The following is a 24,645-nucleotide window of genomic DNA, read 5'->3' as shown; positions in this document are numbered from 1 at the left end:
ATAAAACAACATAACATTATCTCATATCTAAATTTTAGAGATTGTATTTTCAGATCTTTTGTGTTGTATGTCCACCTTGTTATCGTAACCATAAGTAGAGGTCAAGGGCTGTCCAGAACAACCTTGTATGGCTCCTGTTGTCATAGGAGAAAAGACGAGAAAAACATGGCAAATAAGAACTCAAAACAACGAATTTTTCTAACTCTTTAGAGTTTTGTATTCTGCATATTCTATCCAAAAGTTAACATTTTTATCACGTTTTTGAGCTCTCAATCAAGAAGAATATCATGGTAAAAAGTGGTATTATATATTCTTACACATATGTTCACAATGTTGAAATGATTATATCTATTGTACAAGAAAATTGTCATGGTCAAAACAGGATATGGTCTTTTAAATAAAATAATAATGCATGTAACAGCATGTCCATACTCATTTTATATCTCCACATCCAGACAATCCGCTTTCAAGAAAAGAGTATGAAAATTGCAATATTTAATTCACATGTTAGTAGTTACGTCGTCTTCACGAAGAAACATCTATTTATTCATTAACAAATCGTATGTTGATAGATACTCGAAAAAAGGATGTGACACACTTGCCGTGTCTCTTGAGCCATGAGTCTGGCTATAGAATTGTTCGATGTTCAAAGCCCGTCTGTTTAATTCGTATATCTATTGAATTCCCTCAGTTCAAATCATAAACTAAACAAGAGTTTTACACGGTAAAGCTTTTAAACTTCATTAATGTAAGGATAAACATGATTACACCCGCATTTCCTAACAATCAATGGATTTTATGGGACAATGATGACATAATTGTTAGCTGACATGTTGTGTCGCCGTGGGTAGGAGATGCGAATGGAGATATTGACTTAATTTTTGGTGATGATTGGTGTTTGATGCTTTTACGTTGTGCTATACCGGCTCCTACATGCGTACTTTATAAGTTTCGTTAATCGGGGATTTTGACTTAATATTATTATTTTCATCATTAATATATTATTTTAAGTCATTCCCACTTATTTAAATAATTATTAGACTTTCAACTTTACCTAGGGTCGACTACCCATTCATTTCGCGCAATTATTCGCTACGCAACATAACTTGTATTTTGGAACACAATAAAATATTACACATATATTTTCGCAGTTATTCGTACATATTTTACGTGTGATGATTCCAAGATGTTAGATATAATCCATCAAAACACCCAAAAATCTTAGAAATCCCCCAAGTGTGTGTGTGTGGGTGTGGTAACGGCTGTGAGAGGTTATGAGGCAATTAGGGTTTGATTTTCGGTTTTTGTCATTTTTTCCCGTCTGCACTTTCATCGCAACACGTCAAACGTGAGGGGATTGCCCTTCGCGACACAGAAGGTCCTTTTTTTTTTACTCTTCTCATGTCATATTGTCATGCAAACACATAATCAAGTGGCACATAAAGATCTATACTATCCAAACTACTTAACCTGATCGGGTTTGATATTAATCGCCAATGCGTTAGGACAGACTCATGCATGTGACTCCTCACTTATATGTGTTACTATTATGCATGATTGTTTGAGATAACTAAGTGTATGTTAACGGAATTAACCCGAAAATGCCGGGTGTCACAATAGAGACTATAAAGGATGTATTTCCAAATGTTTTAACACATGCAATATACAAGACACATTTATGCTGAAAATTTGTGGGCTTGAATCTAAAAATTTGTTTTGGCCTTCTGAATATAAGTAATGGTTTAAAGACATGGAAAAGTTGAAAACTAGTCGCAAAGTTGTGAATGATCATAAGAAATCTAATTACTTGGCCAAGAGCTTTTTTTAAGTTGGTGGGGGCATGTGATGATGCATTGGGAGAATAGAATAAGTGAAAACTTTAATTCATGCATACGAACTACACAAAGGAAGCCCATTATCCCTATGTTAGAAGATATTAGAAGATTTGTGATGTGTAGAAGGTTCTTAACGGAAAAAAAGATCGGAAAACTTTGTAGGCATTATGATGTTATTCTAAGTGGTAAAAAACATATATGAATGAGTAAAAAAGTGCACGTGTAGTGAAGATTCAGGGACAAACTTGAACTTGTGGATCATGGCGATTGTCAGGCATCCCTTGTGTTCATACGATAGCAACTTTAGGGTTCATCAACATAGACCCAAAAACATATGTCCTGTGTTGGTTTTAACAAGGATGTGTTTAATGAAGCATATAAACATTGTATAAAATCACCAAAGGAAAATATGCATTGGCCTAAAGCAAATGATATAAAACCCCAACCTCCAAAAGAGAGAGGAATACCTGAAACAACATCAGTAAAAGGGAAAAGAGGCCCTATAGAGAAAGAAAAGAACTAAAAAGTAGGAATTGGAAGAAAATTGGCGTGTGAAAACTACCAAGAATTGAACATATAATCAGGTCTTGCACGAACGAGAGAAAAGACCCACAATCAAAGGTGGCGAGACTAAGATGTAGAAATAAAACATAAAGTCAAGATGTGTAACCCGCGAGATAGCATACTAGGCTATTTGACCCGTTAGAGGTATTTTGGTGTATTTTGACCTGTTTTTGGTATTTTGGTGTATTTTGACTCGTGTAGGTGTACTTTGGTCTAGTTCGATCTTGGTGTATTTTGACACGTTTGGATTTTTGGTGTATTTTGACTCATTTGAGCATTCTATTGGTAATGGAATATCGAGTAAAGTTAAAATTTTATCATTATTTAGCTATGATCTTTTAGGGGATGGATTGTGTGAGAAGTCAAGTTACATCGAGAAGTGCGAGAAATCAATCTGGACCATTGATTACATTAATCAATGGTATATATTGATTATGGAAAACAAGTAATTATTAATATACATGTTTTTAATATGAAAAGGGTATCTTTGTACTTTAAATGTAAGCACATAATATGAAATTCCCACTTGTTACTCCTATAATTCAGCTCAAAACATTTTAATTATTAAAACATAAAACGATTTAGCTACATTCAATGTTTGTTCTTTTTTTCTTTTTTGAAATGGATATATATTTTTTGTTAACGTGCATACCTAATGATTTAGGTAAAAAAATTAGTATTTTTTTTTATTCTGTACCATCATAATATACACATTACTTTTCCCTTACTTTTAAATACATTGGATTATTAGTTATTACTACAAAGTATTTGAAAGTGTATCTACACTAAATTAATTTTGCTTACACTACATTAGCTATGTTAACACAACATTTGAAAGTACGCCTATACTACAACAGTTATGACTAAACAACATTTGAAAGTGTGTCTACGCAACATTATTTTTTCCTACACTACATTAGCTATGTCAACACAACATTTGAAAGTGTGTCTACAATACACTGGTTTTGCCTACACTACATTAGCTATGTCAACACAACATTTGAAAGTGTACCTACACTACAACAGTTAGGGCTACACAAATTTGAAAGCGTGTCTACACAACATTAGTTTTTCCTACACTACATTAGCTATGTCAACACAACATTTGAAAGTGAGTCTACACTACACTAGTTTTGTCTACACTACAATGGTTATGCTGAAAATTTGTGGGCTTGAATCTAAAAATTTGTTTTGGCCTTCTGAATATAAGTAATTGTTTAAAGACATGGAAAAGTTGAAAACTAGTCGCAAAGTTGTGAATGATCATAAGAAATCTAATTACTTGGCCAAGAGCTTTTTTTAAGTTGGTGGGGGCATGTGATGATGCATTGGGAGAATAGAATAAGTGAAAACTTTAATTCGTGCATACGAACTACACAAAGGAAGCCCATTATCCCTATGTTAGAAGATATTAGAAGATTTGTGATGTGTATAAGGTTCTTAACGGAAAAAAAGATCGGAAAACTTTGTAGGCATTATGATATTATTCCAAGTGGTAAAAAACATATATGAAGGAGTAAAAAAGTGCACGTGTAGTGAAGATTCAGGGACAAACTTGAACTTGTGGATCATAGCGATTGTCAGGCATCCCTTGTGTTCATACGATAGCAACTTTAGGGTTCATCAACATAGACCCAAAAACATATGTCCTGTGTTGGTTTTAACAAGGACGTGTTTAATGAAGCATATAAACATTGTATAAAATCACCAAAGGAAAATATGCATTGGCCTAAAGCAAATGATATAAAACCCCAACCTCCAAAAGAGAGAGGAATACCTGAAACAACATCAGTAAAAGGAAAAAGAGGCCCTATAGAGAAAGAAAAGAACTAAAAAGTAGGAATTGGAAGAAAATTGACGTGTGAAAACTACCAAGAATTGAACATATAATCAGGTCTTGCACGAACGAGAGAAAAGACCCACAATCAAAGGTGGCGAGACTAAGATGTAGAAATAAAACATAAAGTCAAGATGTGTAACCCGCGAGATAGCATACTAGGCTATTTGACCCGTTAGAGGTATTTTGGTGTATTTTGACCTGTTTTTGGTATTTTGGTGTATTTTGACTCGTGTAGGTGTACTTTGGTCTAGTTCGATCTTGGTGTATTTTGACACGTTTGGATTTTTGATGTATTTTGACTCATTTGAGCATTCTATTGGTAATGGAATATCGACTAAAGTTAAAATTTTATCATTATTTAGCTATGATCTTTTAGGGGATGGATTGTGTGAGAAGTCAAGTTACATCGAGAAGTTCGAGAAATCAATCTGGACCATTGATTACATTAATCAATGGTATATATTGATTATGGAAAACAAGTAATTATTAATAATCTCATATACATGTTTTTAATATGAAAAGGGTATCTTTGTACTTTAAATGTAAGCACATAATATGAGATTCCCACTTGTTACTCCTATAATTCAGCTCAAAACATTTTAATTAGTAAAACATAAAACGATTTAGCTGCATTTAATGTTTGTTCTTTTTTTCTTTTTTGAAATGGATATATATTTTTTGTTAACGTGCATACCTAATGATTTGGGTAAAAAAAATAGTATTTTTTTTTTATTCTGTACCATCATAATATACACATTACTTTTCCCTTACTTTTAAATACATTGAATTATTAGTTATTACTACAAAGTATTTGAAAGTGTATCTACACTAAATTAATTTTGCTTACACTACATTAGCTATGTTAACACAACATTTGAAAGTACGCCTATACTACAACAGTTATGACTAAACAACATTTGAAAGTGTGTCTACGCAACATTATTTTTTCCTACACTACATTAGCTATGTCAACACAACATTTGAAAGTGTGTCTACAATACACTGGTTTTGCCTACACTACATTAGCTATGTCAACACAACATTTGAAAGTGTACCTACACTACAACAGTTAGGGCTACACAAATTTGAAAGCGTGTCTACACAACATTAGTTTTTCCTACACTACATTAGCTATGTCAACACAACATTTGAAAGTGAGTCTACACTACACTAGTTTTGTCTACACTACAATGGTTATGACTACGCAATATTTTAAATTGTGTCTATACTTCATTAGTTTTGCCTACACTATATTAATTACGACTACACAACATCTAAAAGTGTGTCTACACAATATTACGTAGATATTTCTAGAATATAAACCCACATTATATTAGTTGATTGAAAATCAAAGAAAAAGAAATTCACTTTTGCGATCAAATAAAAAAAATAATTATCCATGTTTTAAATAAAATGATTTTTTGATCAAATGGATTATAATGGTTCAAATTTTAGATGAAATAAAAAATAATATTAATAGTTTGTGACTTACTATTAGGTAATAACTTATCATTAATTAAACTATTAATGATTATTAGTTACAAAAGAAAACACTTTATAATTTACTAATATACCCTTTTATTTAAATAATTATAAATTAAAAAAGAAACAATTTGATTGGCTAGAATCGCTTCTCGCACTTCTCGCAATAAAAAACACTTCTCAAATGAACCTAATCCTGATCTTTTATGAATATATAATTAAAAGGTTTTTATGGTGTAGACACAGTTAATACTTTCTACCATTTAAATTTTGAATATTACCTAAGTTTTTTTTCTAATGCTTATAAAAAAATTGATAGTTTTTTACAAGTTTAATTATTATATTTTTGTCATTTTTAAATATTTTTTTGGCACTTTGTGATTTTTAAATCGGTTTTGCAATTTCTGTTATCTTAAAATTGTTTTTTCAATTTATAAAATATTTTGCAATGTCCAAGTATTTAAAATGAAAAGACTTGAATAAAAGGACATAGAATGGATGACATGCTTTCAGGTTAAATATCTAATATTTATACATCAAAAGAAACTTTAATGACCTGATTGAAATAAAATATTTGATGAGTGACCTAAGTGAAACACTTCTGAAAAGTTGGTTACTACTCTAAAATATTATTTCTAATAAATCCAACTTCATAAAATTGTTGTCAACGGTCCCGCCATTCACACTATTTATTTACATTGTATATATTAAAAAAAAACTTAACTTCATTAAGTTTTTTTTCGAATTTCAAAGTGAAGTTTCAGGGCTTTTGATCAGAAAGAGGATATAAGTCGTTCATGTAAAATTTACCTCAAACAGTGCTCCAAATGACGAAACGGTACTTCAATCCCGGTGTTTAAAGTTACAACTAACATAAATCAAGTTGTCTGAAGCACTGTTTTGAGATAATTTGTGCATCAATTGACACTTGTCGATCAAATGCCCTAACCATCTGTTTGAAGTTCGGAAAAAAAACTTAACGAAGTTAAGTTTTTCTTTAGCGGGTTCTAGTGCAAACAAATGGTGTAAAATGTGTGACCGATGGCTACAATTTTATTGGGTGAGATTGTTATCGATCAACCTAAAAAACATGAGAACAATAAAATTCATTTTTTCCACAATAAATTAATTTTATTAATACTATTCATTGAATGGTAAAGAGAAAAGTAGAATATCGTATTTATAACATTTAAGAGTAATGTCCCGTGCATCTTAATTTTTAACTTGTAATTATTGAATGTAGTAGGTAATTGTTATAGTATAGAATCTATTAATTGGAAATGACGGCCCAATTTCCTTTCATAGGCCCAACACATTTTTCTTTAGTAGTCCAATAATGTGAATCCATAAATATCACGCCCTACTTCAACACCGTCATAAAACCTAATTCTTTTGTTATATCATCAAAGGCATCTGCTTAGTGGCTAGTAGCGCCGCACGCCGTCACAGATTGACCTAGATGGTAAACTTTTGGTTGCCAATGTCTATGGAAAACAATCGTGATCATCTAAGAGTAGGAATCCGTTGCTTGTGTTTAATTCTATCTTATTTTGAGTTATACGGGTAATTAGAATTTCCTTTAATTTATTTTATCATTAACTTTCGATTTCGGTAAGAATGGGCATGCTTAATCACTTCTACATGGTTTCATTATGCAGAGAACTAGTGACGTATATATCACTCAATTATAACATGTTGATTGTTCATAGCGGGATGACAAAGCATCCATGAAATTTGAATTCACGAGGTAACGTTAAACTTCACAGTTTTATATCACCATATGGGGGTTGGTTCAGTTAGAGTTCTTGTTTGATGTTATCTAGTTCGTCTATGTTCAGTTAGAGTTCTTGTTTGATGTTATGTAGTTTTGTTGACTTGTTGTAAAGATTTTCGACTCGTATTTCCGAATAATATTTTACCACATATGAATTTGCTTTTCTCACATCAAATGTTTCCTTAAAGTTTAGTGTATATGAAATGATTTTCTTGTCAGGCAATGTGAAAGTTTTTCAAAGTGGCAGAGAAAGAAAGTATTATGTTTACAATAATTGCTATTGCCAAATATGAAATTTAGGTTGAATTATGTGTATCCATTTTGATGTTGTCTTCTAGCCATTGTGGATTAAGTGTTGAAATTCTCGGTTTTTATTTTTGTAAAATTTATATCGCATTAAAAGTGTACACATATTCAAAGTTTTTATGTGATTCACAGTTTAGTCCCATTTTTTACAAAATTCTATAGACAAAAAAGTTGAAGCTTAACTAATATATAAGCATTGCTAAAGTTTGTTTCCATAAACTAGATTTTGTTGCAGTAGGCGATGCACATAGAAGATCTAAAGTGCAAGGAGAATGTAAATCGCTTAGATGTTTCCATGCTGCTTTGGTTGAATTTGTGAAAGGGTTATTGAAGTCAGCATGGTGTGATGGTAAGTTGAGCAAAGACGCTCATAAGCAGATAGTTAAAAAGACTGTTGATAAGGTTATTACCACTTTACCATCAAATGAAATTTCAGATATTAAAGATTATCCTATCTCATCTAAAACAAAATACTCAAAGCTGGCATAAAAACAAGCTAGAAGGCGGTCCAAGTAATCTAAATTGAAGTTGTTAGATTTTAATCCAAATGAACCGCCACCGGTTGATAACAACGAGCTAGAAGACGGTCCAAGTAATCTTTGTTGCAATTTGATCTATGAGGTCGTGTTGATGATCTGATGATGGTGAAGATGATAACAACAAAGATATATAGACGTATGTGTGCGTAGTTAGAAATATGTTTAGAATATATGTTATGTTATCATGAGTAAATGATCAAATTTGTATAAACAATAAATGAAAAGAAAGAATACTAACTATATGTGATATATAAAAGGAATAAAGTATTAAAGCGACAATGATATGTTATTGTAGCATCCCAAGTCTGGTTCGATATGTAAATGACTTGGTTTTAATTGAATTATAGAAGATAAATATAATTATTTAAAGTATGAGTGGGTTAAGTGTCATTAGATGAAAAGTTAAACATTAAACACTACCCCTATCTTATAGGGTGATGCTAAACGTACCCTCCCTTACACCATTTTTACTAAATATACACCCCCCTAACTTATTAGATAAATTATTATTACCTCTTAACATTATTTATATACATATTAGTCTCTACAACATTTTTTCACTTAATAATCTCCACTACATATATCAAATTAAAAACTATCAAGTATTACTATTAATTTATTTTTTTAGTATTAATAATGTAAATATTTATAATATCTTTTTTTTTAATTTTAATACTATATATATTTATAATATCCTTATTTTACCTCTTTATCTTTTACAAAATAAACCCGAAACTCGAAAACCTAAAACCCTAAACCCGAAAACCTAAACCCAACCCTAAACTCGAAATCATGTGTTTCCTGGTTATTTTTCTTGTCCTTCTATTTTTGGTTGGTTGGAACTGGAAACATCACGCAGTTGTGGGTCGAATCCGGGTGTTGGAGTATCAACACTAGGTTGTTCTAGCTCGTGGTTTGTAATGTTTGAAGTGATAGGAATGGATTCTGGGAACTTGTTTGTTTTGGGTTCTAGTTTTGCATGTTGGTATTCTGGGGCTATTATAGTTATGATCATCTTAAACTTTTTGGTAGTTTGGTTGAAGATCATTGTTTCATTGATCAAATCCAACTTTGGCTCGGCATTCGATCATAATTGGTTACTATATGCCATTAAGTGGTGTGATGATATTTTTTAAGGATGTTCCTGGCTTGATTTGAAGTATGAAGTGCTTGGTTTAAGTTGTGGTGGTTTCATGATTGAAGGTGGTTATGTGTTTGAACTTCATTGTCTTGTCATCACTAATTTATGGTGGATTTGCTGAAGATCAATATGTTTATTGATCAAACTCCAACCTGGTTCGGCATTCGGCCAGGTTTGGTTGCTTATGTCCATTATGAATTTTGTTTTGATGAGTTTTAAGATGTTTTTGGCAAGTTTATGGAACCTAATGTGTTTGTGATGTTACTGATTAATGATTCATTGGGATGAGGGTGCGATTTGCCTGGTTGACCCGGATTCTTTCTGGGTCCAGTTTATGGTTGTATGGACCAATAGTGCTTCTACGGGATGTTTTGGGTTGAAGTGCATGTCTATTATGATCCAAGTTGGCTAGGCTTGGACGTTATGATTCGGTTTGTATTCAGCTTCAACTTTCCAAACTAGTTCTGGGCTTAGTTTATGTTGACTGGGCTTGGCGAACCGTGGGCTCTCTGGCATGGGGCCGCATGTGGGCTGGGTCACGAGTGAAGCTTTGTTACTCGGAGGATGTGTTGCTTTAAATGGTGTGTTTTTTGGTCTCTCATGCTTGATGAACATTACATATAATGCCCAAGTAAGTAACGTATTTCAGTTTTCTCTAGAAATGGGGTGAAATATATTTGGGAGTGGGACCAAATTAGCATCTAGTACTGTTGAGGAACGTGCTAGTTAACTGCTTGGTATCATTATTCTATCTCGTTTATGTGCCTTAGAAATGGGACCGGGTTTGGATTCATTTATGGGAATGGATTGGTAACTAGTAATTGGGTGAGGCTCATTTACATCTATTTTCCTTGCTGGGATGGGTTGTGTGCTTGTTCTGGTGAGCTTCTATGCTTGTCTGGAGGCTTATTTGGAGATTGTTGGGTAGGTTGGTTATGTTGCTATAATGTATGAGTTTTAGTTGGATATGAAAGGTGATTTTGATATGGATATGGAATTGGTTTGGGCTAGAGAGTTTACATGGGATCTTTTGTTGGGCTTCTGGCTAACAAGACTTCGCTCCACTTGTTACGGGCTACATGTTAAATTATTTGGGCTTGTGGGGCGTGGCCCCGTGCAAAGTTTGTTCTAGCCGATACGTAACACTCTTGGTTTGGGCCTCTGATTTGGTTCAAGATGGGCTTCGCTTATTTATTGGAGGGGGATCGGGATGCTTCTCCGATTAGTTTAGGCTTAGTCAAATGTTTGGTTAGCATGATGTCTCAAATTGTAAGCCTTTGGGCTAGGTAGTATGTTTTCATTTGTGGTCTACCCTATCCATGGAAAATGTTCAGGAGGAGGGATATGCACTCGTATGTAATCATTTTTTTTTTATGTTAATTTTACCAAAAGCAATGCCCTTTTACCAAAAAAAAAACTCGAAATCATAAAAAAACGCAACTTGTAAAAAAAATAATATGAAATCCTTATTTTTGTGCTAATATGGTAATTATATGATTTCAATGGTTAATATGAAAGTTGGTTTTTCCAAGAAGGGGGGGGGGGTATGACAAGCAACCAGGGGGTACGTTTAGCCTGACCCATCTTATAAAAGTAGACACCATCTCATTTTATAATCATCTTCACATCTAACCTCCTTCTCTACCAAAATCTCGTTTTTGTGAGAGCAACCTACAAAGATCCAACAATTACTGAAGATACAATCGTCGGATCGGTCTCAAATTTTAACTAAGGGTTCATGGCATATAAATGGAGATTCCCACCGATCAGATCTTCGGAAGTCCAGTTTTTATCAAGAAAAGAGTAGCAGTGGAAAAAGTGAGTTTTCCGGCAATTATTTTAGTTTTCTGGCGATTGTAGCGGCGGAAGTGGGTGGTGCTGGTAAAGCTCGGCGACTCGGTCACGTGGCCGCTTGAATCACTAAATTCCAAGTTCGTTTGATATGGTTTTGGGTTTTATTGAGTGATTTTGAACATATACCTCAGATGTACGTTTTTATTAAAAAGGTTTAGTCTTCGTGTACGAATTTGCATGAAATTTGGTAGAATGATAGAACGGGTCACGATTATTGATAAAGTATTGCTAGTAAATGGGTTATTTGGCTCGGTTCGGGTTAATCCAGTAAGGTTCAATTCGAGAAAAGGATGGGTAAATGAAGTCAGTGTGCCATGAAACTTGGTAAGGTAGTAAATGAGTTATTGGGACGGTTCGAGATGAACGGGTGGTTTTCGGACCATGTATGGATCAAGTGCGTAAGGTTGTTAAGGCCCAAAACTCGTTATGTCAGTAAAACAGATCGTAAGGGGTTGAAAGAAAACGTTTATAACGAAAGAGTAGGAAAACCCGGTTCGAATCGAATTTATAAAAATTCTATTCGATTGGATTGCCATAATTCGATTCAATTTGTTTTGGAAATTCGACTTGATTTGTTTGGAAATTTGATTCGATTCTTTTTGGAAATTCGATTCGTTTTGGAAACTCGATTCGATTCGTTTGGGCTTAGGTCAGATTAGCTTGATGACCTGAGTGATAAGACTAGAATAGAGAACAGTTAATTAACACTTATATATGTTAAACAGTTAGGCAGTTAGCCATGTTTAGCTGAAGATATGTGTTACAATCAATTCCGAAAGAAATAGGACTCATGTGGGTTTCTAGCCCCATTAATCTGTTATGTTTTTCGGGGTTGTGTGTATACACTTACCCTAAGTGGTAAGTGTATGTTATATGAATGTTTAATGAATGATATAGAAAGGGTTAAAAGTATTGCGTAGATGTATATGAAAATATATAATTAAAAGTATGTATAGATGAATGTTTGTATGGCAAAGTATGCATGATTAAGAAGGGAACATACTCTAATAATATCTGTGAATGCATGGAATAAACCCGAATAATACGACTAACCCCTTACAACACTGTGAGGAAATTTATATATTTAATTTGTTGTCGTAATTAGTTTCTTTATGCAAAATGTATATAATAATGAAGTGTATCCCATACAACGTTATACCCAACTTTGCATGATTCACCTTTTTTGCACCAATACATGTTTGATGCACACTTTCAAAATCAATTTTATTGCTTGATAATCAGCTTTTAACACTTGAAAACAACCAAATGTTTCTATACATGTTGCTAATTTTCTCATAATAAAAAGAGCATCCATCGTGTGAATATATATATATACAGGGGAGAGTTAACGTACAATAATAGGTTATCGTATATTAGGTACGCGAGACCCAGCACCACCCGATCCTAATTGCAATTAAAACTACGCGGTGGCATAATTGTAATTAAATCAAAAATACTTATCACACAACAGATCGTCATTTGCTGCAAGCCTTCAACCATAATCAAATCATCAACAAAACTAAAGCATAATCAAAATCGATAAACCCATTATCGCTATAGTTTAATAATCTTCAAATTGATCAAAAATTGTTGATTTAATCAATTGAATTGATGTGTAAGAGGCTTTAGAATCATCAATCGATTATGAATTGCAAAATAATACAATTAATTGAGCTATAATTATGGTTCATGTTTAAACGTTCTGCACAAAACTTTAAACGTTCTGGACTTTTTGTACAGAACTTCTAAATTTTTTGTCTAGAACTTCTAAAGTAAAAAGTTTAGACTAATATGAACACCAAAATGAACAAAAAGTTTAAACGTTCTGACCAAAATGAACACTAAAATGACCAAAAAGTTTAAAGGTTCAACTAATACGTTCTGACCAAATCTACAAATTTAAAAGTTCTGACCAAAATGAACAAAAAGTTTAAATGTTCAACTAATATAATCTGACCAAAACCACAAGTTTAAACGTTCTGACAAAAAACGAACACCTTTAAACGTTTAAGTTTAGAAGTTCTGTATCAAAACTTTAGAAGTTCTAACAAAAAAAAGTTTAGAAGTTCTAACAAAAACATCAATCGATTATGGAATTGCAGAATAACGCACTCAATCGAGCTCTGATTAGGGTTCAACATATTATGTTTAAACGTTCTGAAACAAAACTGAAGACCTATAAACGTTCTGACCAAAAAAGAACATCTTTAAACGTTCTAATACATTCAAAGAAGTTCTGGGTGTTCAAAAAAAAACGAACATCTTTAAACGTTCTAATACGTCCTTAGAAGTTCAAGGTGTTTAAAAAAGTTTTGAAGTTCTGATAAAGTTTAGAAGTTCTAAGAAGTTTTGGGTGTTTAAAAAAGTTTAGGAGTTCTAAGAAGTTCTAGGTGTTCAAAAGAGTTTAAAAGTTCTGATAAAGTTTAGAAGTTCTAAGAAGTTCTGGTTCTTCAGAACTTCTAAAACTAACAAAAAAAATTAAACACATGTAAACATGAAATTGAACACTGAAATCACTTCATATAATCTCATAATCATCAAACAATCGTCAATCGACCGTTAATTTGATCATTGATTAGATCATATGAACAAAATATGGAACGTCTGCAACTGGGTTTATGCAAAACTCAAAATTGATTAATTAAAACTTCAAATTAATGATTAATTTGACCAATTTCAAAGTTTAATTGATCAATTAGTTCAACAATTTCAATTTCAATTGCTCAATTTGACAACTGACCTGTGTGAAACCCCGTGAAACAGTAGACGATAGGTGTGAATGAAATTTGATTATGTTTCTGATCTTGGTCTGCAATTTATGAGTCGATGTATGATCGTGGTTGATGGACGAATGACTTAATTTGGGACGGAATATGATTTGAATAAAATTACAATCTTGCCACCGTGTGTTTTTATGAGTCGACGTTCCAGACACTCGCGTACCTATTGTACGATAAGGGATTTTTGTATTGGATCCTTTATCTATATATATATATATATATGTTCCAATAATCTTTTTGTAAGAAAAACATCAATCTATAATAATAATATATATAAACGAAAACATAAAAATCCTACGTGTCGTGATGTGGTCGCTCTCCCTTTTTTTGGAGTCACCAGATTTGCTTGATTTTTAAATGGAGGTTTCTCATGCATTTGACCCGAATTCATGGGTATGGGTCTTACCAAACACAAATATTCCTTAAACGGGTTATAGCATCTCATTAAATTAAAAATTATTCTCACCAAATTATGATGTAAAAATCCTATAAAATAGGATATACTAAAAATTAATATCTTATTTATTTTATATATATATATATATATATATATATATATATATATATTATTTAAATTAAAAACCCAATTTTATAGTAAAAAAAATAAGCGGGTCTTGGTCTCATCAAACCATAAGTATATTATTAACTTTCATAAATATTATTTATAATTAAAAATACCAAATTTATAATAAAAAAATAAACGGGTATTAGGTCTCATCAAAACCATATAGCTTTTAAACCGGATTATAACATCTCATTTATATATGAAACAATTTATCATCAAACCATAAGTATATTATTAACTTTCATACAATAAAAAAATATAAATTTAAAAAATAAATAAATATTAAAACAAACAATATATAACAACCCCCGTAATACGGGGGTTAAAAACTAATATATATATATATATAGGGTGAAGTTACTGTACAATAATTGTTTAATGTACGATAGGTACGCGATACGCTCAAAGGCAAAAAATTCTAAAACGCTCAGCCAAAAAAAACCTAAAACGCTCAGCCAAAAATCCTAAAACGCTCTAAAAAAAGCTCAAAATAGTTTTCGTGAAAAAAAAAAGTAAAAAATTGATCGATTAACGATCCAAAACTATTTTTTTTTTATGAACCAATGATTACCTGGTTATGTGTAAGGCCCCGTCACCGGTGGCCCTACTTTAGCGTTGGATTTACTCATAAACGCAGTTCTAAATGTCAGAGTTAATTAAAACATTCGCGGAATTTAAAAACTTTCATAAAACATTTCATAACAAAACACGTCTTGTCTTAAAACATCATTTTGTCTTTCAAAATAAACGAAACATTAAACTTAAACGTCTTGAGTCTTTCGATGTCAGCCTCTTATTCAGTGCCACGTGTCTCCTCAAGCGAGCTGCCTCATCCTACTCACCTGCGTGCATACTAAAAGTCAGCTACGCTGAGTGAGTTCTAGTTAATCAAGCAACTTATCATACAACCACTTCATACAATATATACGTATCCGAAGACACATAGTCCACTGTCTAACATGCCACTGTTTAACCACTTAATTACCCATATAGCTTAGCCTCTTAATTACCCCTACAGCTTAGCCACTTATGCCACTTTATGCCACTTGATGCCACCTTAATAACGAAGTCACGTATAGGCTTACCCTACCACGTACTATCGTCATGCCACTAACACTCTTACTAGACTCTGCCACTTCTATCACACTCTACCTCTACTTTTCTACAGCACTCTTTATACCAATACAATACTTACATAATAAGCAAGTCGCATCATAGAATACATACACACTAACAACCACTTGACAATCACTCTCCTTGACGATACGTGCAATATCCGAATATCGTTCACGTACCGACAAGCATTACATAATAGCTACTTGTATAACATCTACACACTTACCACTTAAGGTAAGTGTATTCACACTTTCGCATCTAACCTGCTTAACTTACCACTTAGCCTCTTATTTACACCTACCACCTTGCCACTTTGCCACTTTAATAACGTATAACGTTATGCCACTTTGCCACTTAATAACGTATTACGTTATGCCACTTTGCCACTTTAATAACGTAAAACGTTATGCCACTTTGCCACTTTAATAACGTATAACGTTATGCCACTTTGCCACTTTAATAACGTAAAACGTTATGCCACTTTGCCACTTTAATAACGAAGGCACGTATAGGCTTACCCTACCACGTACTATCGTTATGCCACTAACACTCTTACTAGACTCTTGCCACTTCTAACACGTTCTACCTCTACTTGTCTACAACACGCTTCATATCATTTACATAATAAGCATGTCACATCAACAATCATACACACATAATAACGATGGCACGTACAGGCTTTCCCTATCACGCGCTCACGTTATGCCACTAACACCCTTGCTAGACTCTTGCCACTTTTAACACACTCTACCTCTACCTGCCTATATCACACTTCATATCAGTTCGGTATTTACGTAATAAACCAGTCACATCATAACATTCGTACACACTATCAACCACTTGGAATTTACTATCCTTGGCGATACGTGCAATATCCGAAGATCGTTCACGTACCGCCAAGCATTATAAAATATATACCTCGTATAACATCTATAGCATACACTTACCACTTAAGGTAAGTGTATTCACACTTCACATCGAGTATGCACACAGCCCCGAAAACATAACAAGGAATGGGGCTAGAAACTCACATGAACTCTGCTTCTTCCTCTGATAGTTGTAAATCCTTTCTTTAACTGAGCTCGGCTGACTGTATAAGTTACACGTATCAATACTCGCCTGATCTAATCTGGTGGCCTAGTATTAGCTTACTTTTACTTATTGTTTTAATCTATTCTCTAATCGAACTTGACTTTAGGCGAAGTTAAACCTTAGGCGAGCTTAGCTTTAGGCGAAGTTAAACCTTAGGCGAACTTGGCTTTAGGCGAAGTTGTCATCAGGCGAACTTGGCTTTAGGCGAAGTTGTCATCAGGCGAACTTGGCTTTAGGCGAAGTTGTCATCAGGCGAACTTAGCTTGCAGGCGAAGTTCATCAGGCGAACTTAGCTTGCAGGCGAAGTTGTCGTCTGCAGCTACTGTTCGTTCTTAAATCCCTTAATCACCTTCGTTTCTTAACCAAATAACTCGATTTAGGTACCCACGGGATCGTCTGACCAGCGCCTACAAACCCCAACCATCAAATCGACCTAACATCGATGTTTAAAGGGTGCGATTTAGGCATATAGGTTACGGGTTCTTTTTATCAATCGATTAACCCATCAAATCATAACCATTTTCAGTAAGATTAGCTTTGTTGGATTCGTTTTTACCATACAAACTCAGATCTATCATTTCTCAAATCAAACCGAACCTATACGAACGATTTCTAACTATAAACGTACCTTGAACGAGTCGAACTACGAACACGGTTAAGCCTTGATGTTGTTTTGGTCCGTCACGACGTTCCAGCACCAACAAGCTCGGGTTTTCGCCTTCGGATCTTGGTTCGGGTCGTGTGTGTTTTGGGTGTGTGTGTATGGAATAGGTGAGAATGAGGATTAAATGGTGGTTAATGGTATTTATATTTAGGGATCATGGGCTTAAGCCCATGGACTCTCCTTCCTTCTTTCATAACCCATATCCATTACCCACACTAGCCCGACCCATACTAACTCCTACTCTATTTATTTATTTCCCGATAATCCGAGTAAACTTTCCCTCTATTATTAAGTAATATAAATAATATCATTTTGGAAATTTCGGGATGTTACATTATGTATTGACGATTCCGAGATGTTGGGATGTGATTTCATGGATCGATTTCGTGAATATAGGGGATTCGCGTACCTATTGTATGTTGAGGTATTATTGTATCGGATCCTCTCTCTCTCTCTCTCTCTCTCTATATATATATATATATATAGTTTTATATATATATAGTTTTTCACAAGCCAGAGATCGTAACTCACCAATCAAGAACCAGCAGATCCACTCTAAATGACCCGTTATCGTTACCTTCATAGCGATGATAAAAATACAAAAACCTGTACTGCAAAATTCAAATTCACCCGGGAGAAATACAAACAATTTGTTTTTGGTTGACCAGTAGAACTTTAATTTCTGAAGTTTGAATCTATGCGGTCAAAAGCAAGCGCGCGTGCAGTCGAGGCAGTTTGACCCATTTCCTTCAGAGCTTCACCATATTATTTAGTATCTGCGTTTATATAGCTTTTGCAGTTGACCCCTATCATTCTCGAGTAAGAGATCCTCTTGTAAACCTGCACTTAGAAGGACCAACTTTACAATACTCATCAGATCAGGTTCACCGCCATGTAAAATCAAAGAAAAACTTAATATTATTTAGTGGAGAACTTACAGATTCGGTACTCTTAACGTAAACGAAATAAAAGAAACAAACCTTTAAATATGTATTAAGCATAGCAACTGGGCAGCAAACACACTCCTCAAGCCGGAATCAAGTATTCAGAGACTAAAATGGCAACATCGACTCGCATCAAATGCGATCATAACACTTACAGAATATATAGATAAATAAACTATTACTACTACTAGAAAGTTCCCAGAGGGTTTATACAGATTTGCACGCGAAAATAAATACACACCAAAATCACACGAATAAATAATAATAATGTACAATCCTTTGAGACCTTGCAATCACATTTCAGGATAACGAAAGCAATAAAAACACACAGTAATAATAAGTGATTCAACGGGTCATCTGCCTTTGCAGGAACCTGAAAAGACTGGAACTTCGTCTTGAACAAGATCACAACCCACTTGTTCAATCTACAGCTCGGTGTTGACTTTTTGACCATTACTTTCATGTTGATCGTCTTGCAAATCTTATCAACGTTTCATTTCTACAACAAATCAGTATTTTAAATGAAATGTCAATGTAACAAATCATTAGCATATGCGCATACATGTGAACTACAACAGTAACTAATAAAGAAAAGAAAAAATAGCGCCAATGGTCCCTGTGGTTTGACTATATTGTAAGTTCTGTCAGCAAATGTTAAAAATTGCAAACGTAGTCCAAACATTTGTGAGAGAGTGGCAAATTTAGTCCCCAAACTGATGTCATGTGCAATTCATGTTAGGAAAATTGGGCCTTCACAAATTTGGAATTCTAAAAAATATGCTCCTTCAAAATTCAAACTCTAAAACTCCTAACGTCTACTTCATCACATTCGATTTTGCTAGGAGGCGAAACAGTTCCAAATTTTAAAAAACACAATTACCCTCACGTGAATGACACATGACGTCACTTTTCCAGTAAAAACCAACTAAGATTAACGGTGGGGACTAAACGTACAAATTTCTCACGGTGACCATTTGTGCGATTTTCGGAAAAGGAAATACATCAAAAATAACTACCTCTTGAATGTTTGTCAATCTTATCAGTAATTCCCTCATCATCATTACTCCTCTCTTTTCTACCATCATTTCCAACATCACTTTCACTAGCAGTTTCCCACTCAGAATCATCGGTCCCTTGTCCATAAGCATCACCAACATCAGCCTCACAATCAATCCCGCCATGTTTAACAGCAGCTTCCCTAAACAACCAAGCAGCACGCATCTGTTTCTTAACCAATCGTTCAGCATAATCAGGCACTTTATTCTGCTTAGAAGACAAATCAGGATCTGTCGATTGAGAACACTCGTTTATAAACAAAATAGCATCCAATAAGCTTTCTTTAGCCAGCCCCAACATATCATAAGCCTGCGCTCTTCTCCACAAGCTCTTAGCATGTCGGTTAACTGGATTATGAAGACATAACGCGCGTGTGGCATCACTTATAGCATTTAACGGTTGTTGCAATAATAAATAACACTGCGCGCGATTGCTGTATAACACCACTCTTTCTTTTTTAGATCTTACTGGGCATAACGCGAGTGCTTCTGAGTATTTTGATGCTGCACCAGATATATTGTCAGATGAAAATAAGGAATTGCCTTCTAGTTTAACTACCAATGCTGCAGCTTGTTTGATATGGAGATCTTCTTTAGGCATGCTTTTTTCCCATTTGAAACGCTCTCGTGAATGTAATATTTCTTCAACGTCTTCTTTTATTCGGTTACTGATTGAATTGCGACCTGTATCATGTGATTGAATGCATTCTTGAAGGACATTGAGAATGGAATCTCCAAGCTTTTTGTGATCCCCAAGAGTTTGGATCTCTGCCAGGTCTAATACTGCAGGTGCTGCCTTTTCAATAACCTTATATAACATATTATTACCTCATGAGTTATTGAGTTATATCAAATGTAAGCAGAATCATGTTTGTTCTAAAATTTGGAACATGGAACAGGTAGAAAATATCAGATTTATGGATGAAAACAGAAGATATACACTCAACCTCTTTTTAGGTATGTAAACGAACCGAACGTTCCATGAACCGTTAAGCGGGAAGTTCAATTATGTTCGTTCATTTACTAAATGAACAGACATGAACACAAAACTTTGTTTATTTATTTAAATAAAACACATGTTCCATTTGTTGATTGATATTCATTTATGTCCGTTCATTTACGTTTATATTTGTTCATTTATGTCCATTCCTTTATGCTCTGTCGTAGAAATAGGCATTAGTCTGTAATAGGTGAGATACAGATTAAATTTCAGCTAATTGGTGATATTAATCGGCAATCGGTCAAAATCGGCCCAAATCAGACTTTTTTTTAAAAGGCAATCGGACCTTGGTTTTCTCATTGATTTGTTATGTTTAGAATCTATCTGATTTTCATATTTTTAAACCCTTAAATCCATCTTAAAATCAGTTTGACGATATCTTTGTTTAGTTTTAAAATGCTGGATGTAAGTGTAAAGATGATGGCATTTTAGATTTTAATTTGTATATTCAACTTTACTTTAAATAGTGTTCATTTATGTTCATTTGCATTAACTTTTGTTCGTTTATGCTCATGCATCATTCGTTTAGAATACTAACAAACAAACATGAACACGTTCATTTTCTTAACAAACATAAACAAGAAAATCCCTACGTTTAAGTGTGTGCTCTACATTTGTTCAGCTAAAGTTAAACAAATGAACAAGCTCCATTGATGTTCATTCGGTTTGTTTGCAGGCCTACCTCTTTTTTTATGGTCTACCAACAATAATGAATACTGAAAGAATCTAGTGTGTTGAATTATAACAGAATCTATTCAAGAAACATTTTTCAATATAATACATATTATTACCTTATGGCAGGTATTGGGATCTTGAAGCAACCATAGAAGACAATCAATAGCCATATATTGCCAGTCATCTGATGACCGTGCAATATTACATAACGCCTCAATTACACTTGGGCAGCTGCTAACAGGTCCTCTTCCAAACTTATGGTGGCAAATCGTTCTTAACAAGCCAATGCCCGCAGGTGAATTTTCATTAACAAGTCCACCCCACATACCAGGAAGTTTAACAAGAAACTCAGGGTTGCATATTGTAGAAATAAACTCGGGTTTAAATGCAAAACAGTTTATAAGTTGAAGTGACCAACATTGTAACTGACTAGCCCATTCTTCGGCTTTCCTAGACTCCATCTCTACACCACCCATGCCACGTGTCAGAAGATCACAGTGGTAACTAAGTCTTCTATCAGCATACTGATAAAAATGAGAATAAACGATCTCAAGTGAACTCATTGCTAATTGGATACAAAGTTCAAGAATCTCCCCGTGACTGGCAACAGCAGGAAAAGTGCTTGCATATGTCGCTAAGTGTCCTAAAGCCCGAACAGCAACTCTTTGTTCAACCCAAGTCAACCGACCCCTTAAAAGTTCAACCAAAGGTGGGATTATACCAGCATTAACTGCAGTTTCAGCAAAATCTTCCATGTTCATGGTGTATGATCCAATAATATGAGCAGCATAATAAGGTATGTAGATGTTTTGATCATGAGCTAGCCATCGGCGGTTCTTTAATCCTTTCCAAATAAGTGCAGCCATGCATTCAAATATACCTAACTCAATGAACTCGGGATCATTAGGATGTGCCATTGCTGTGTTCCAAAGGCCACTTATTGGGAGAACTTGACCATCATCATCTTGTGAAGGGAGTTCTCTGAAAAACTTCATGATGCTGGTTCTTCGTTTGTTAGGGTTACCTTCTTTCATGACACAAAAGAAACATCCAGGGTACGGGCAGTCAGCAATATGTTTGTCCATACTCATTGAGTTGATTTCTCAGGGCTTTGAAACAATGAATCCGAGAAATGAAGAAATTATAAGCCTCCAAATGCACACTGCATTAACAAAAGGTCAGATAACCCTGATTAGCATATCTGTGATAACTTAATTTATGATTGTAAGCACTTAAGAAGCTCATACCATAGGTATAATCATATGCACTACCTATACGGTCTATACCTAGAACACATCTTCTTCAACATGGTACATGTAATATCATAACCGAATCTTATGACTTATCGAGACTCAAGAATGAAATTTGAAGAGATTTAACATTCAATCACTTACATGTACATACATCAACACAATGAAACCATATAAAATAAGATAATGAAATTAGAAATTGCTTCAACCATGAACCATTATAGCAAAGTAAACTCAAACCATCTAAGCCTCCCAATCAAGCATAACAGCACACGTCTGTATGGTTTTAGATCCAAATTACAAGCTAACTACACTGTAAATTTGTACTCGCCGCCATCCAGGCTATCAGGCAACCTTCAGATCCGGTGAGATTCTGGCCAAACTCTAAAAAAATCTGGCAAAATTCTGAAAACTGGTCTGAAACATCCAAAAATGGCTTGGAATCATCCTAAACAAGCCTAAAACATGTCTAAACCCCAAAACATGGTATGTTTACGCTATGAGCTTTGCTTATAATGGGCTGGCCCTCACTTTTTAAGCGCTTGTGCCTTTGACAACTATGCATGAAATGGCTAACTTTAGAAAAAAAATTCCCAAACAATGTCTAAATCAAAGTTATCAATTATACGAAGAAATGACAGGTCATGTCATGTTTGGAAAAAAAATGACACGATTAGTTACCGTGTCGTGTTCGTGTCTAGCACCACAAGTAAGTAATGGTGTCTTATCGTGTCTGACCTATGATGCCAGCCCTAGAAAAACGTATTGCAAATCTAGAAGAACAATAAGTGAATACATTCCTAAACCTAAAACAGCATTTTGAATCCTCTATTTACAATATCTATTGTAACTCCAAAAAAAAAATTAACCTAGTGCAAATACTCGTACACTTAACTTAAATTCTACACCTATTTACCGATGCTTCATTCAAAATAGACATAATTGAAGTAATTAGTTCCGTAGAAGAAACAATTAGTGAGTGCAGCATGTTATATAAAAAGAAATTGAAGAGCATAACAGCATAGTAACTAACACTAGTAGTAGTATTATTATTATTATTATCACCTGATGTTGACGCATCGCCTGAATCTGACACGAAGTGGCCGATCACCAAGCGGCAACACCGGAAGATTTGATTTGATTTGATTTGATTTGATTTAATTGCACACTCAAGTGAGGGGGTTTTTTGTTTCTGAAACAAAAAGGGTTATTTCAAAAATATTACTTTAGTTTAGGACCAAATAATGGTGCTATTCATTTCTTTTCATTAAATACCATTACTTTATTGTTCATATATACGTTACTAATTTATTTCAACAAATAAATGATTTGTCCCCTACTTTTTATTAAAAAATAATAAATTTTTAGACGTTTTGTACGACTTTTAGGCGTTTATTTTTTTAAATTTAGAAAAAAATAATTTAAATAAAAAGTCAAAAATTGTACGAAACATAATTTTTAATAGATATTTTAAAAAGTCAAAAAAACGAACGGGAGCCTCTAAAAAAGGTGGAGCTAGAGTCTGAGCAGTCTAAGCTGATGAAAATGTCTAAGGCTTAGACGTTTACTCATATGCTAGACGTTTCATGTCAATATTAAGGCGTTTCAGAGAAGACGTCTTGTTTTTATACGTTCATAAAAGACGTATGTATAGACGCTTCCTCTGAAAAGTGCCACGTCTCATGAAATAAGTGGTTCATTGGTGGGGTCGGCTGTTAGATAAAGCATATAAAGTACAAACGCTTCACTCATGTGTCAAGTTCTGAAGTCCTCGATTTTCGTAAAGCGTCTAACTTTTAGACACTTATATTTATTTTGATATTTTGTTGTGGGACAACGGTCATCTTGGTAATTTTCCCGCATCACATCCTCACGTTGCCTCACTATTGTTGCATCATCGCTAATGTTAGCATCCTCAAGTCACGACATCCTCTATTGTTAATTATATCCTTGATGTCACGTAGTCGTCCTTCAAATGTAAGGAAATCATCTAAAAATACCACTCCATATAGCCAGAGATTAAGTATCCATCACCCCATATTAAATAGAGAGGAGTATTCAGGTAAGGCAATTACATGATGACAATTGACATATAAGCCAACAAAGGTAGGGATGGGAAATAGAATTTGTGACAATAATCCTTTAGAAAATTATGATTTTTAATTAAAT

General features: G+C 34.0%; 1 protein-coding gene and 1 long non-coding RNA gene across 3 annotated transcripts; one reads left to right on the top strand and one right to left on the bottom strand.

Moving 5' to 3' along the window:
• Positions 1-7,013: 7,013 nt before the first annotated feature.
• On the top strand, positions 7,014-8,396 carry LOC143581353 (uncharacterized). The gene is made up of 3 exons (XR_013143808.1): positions 7,014-7,284; positions 7,380-7,468; positions 8,025-8,396. It is a non-coding gene; the product is annotated as an uncharacterized LOC143581353 (long non-coding RNA).
• A 10,246-nt stretch (positions 8,397-18,642) lies between these two features.
• LOC143581349 (uncharacterized) lies at positions 18,643-23,573 on the bottom strand. 2 transcript variants are annotated; one of them, XM_077064171.1, is made up of 4 exons: positions 23,542-23,573; positions 21,343-22,388; positions 19,513-20,359; positions 18,643-18,995 (listed from the first exon to the last, which is right to left on the bottom strand). In XM_077064171.1, exons 2-4 carry the CDS (start codon positions 22,315-22,317, stop codon positions 18,982-18,984), a joined length of 1,836 nt encoding a protein of 611 aa, XP_076920286.1. In that variant the 5' UTR covers positions 22,318-22,388; positions 23,542-23,573; the 3' UTR covers positions 18,643-18,981. The 2 variants fall into 2 exon arrangements, with proteins under 2 accessions (XP_076920286.1, XP_076920285.1); XM_077064170.1 differs by having other exon boundaries at positions 18,646-18,995; positions 19,510-20,359.
• Positions 23,574-24,645: the final 1,072 nt, after the last annotated feature.

Source organism: Bidens hawaiensis, unplaced genomic scaffold, assembly GCF_021521415.1.
Source record: "Bidens hawaiensis isolate Kalapana, Puna unplaced genomic scaffold, B.hawaiensis_p1.1 tig00030887_1, whole genome shotgun sequence".
Taxonomy (NCBI): domain Eukaryota; kingdom Viridiplantae; phylum Streptophyta; class Magnoliopsida; order Asterales; family Asteraceae; genus Bidens; species Bidens hawaiensis.
This window is presented reverse-complemented; position numbering and strand designations above follow the sequence as displayed.

Bases quoted from the DNA above. Each gene is read 5' to 3' on its own strand.
- LOC143581349 (XM_077064170.1), bottom strand. From the start codon at position 22,317: ATGAGTATGGACAAACATATTGCTGACTGCCCGTACCCTGGATGTTTC. The intron at 20,360-21,342 runs GTAATAATATGT...ATGTTATATAAG, and splicing joins ATCCCAATACCTGCCATAAG to GTTATTGAAAAGGCAGCACC.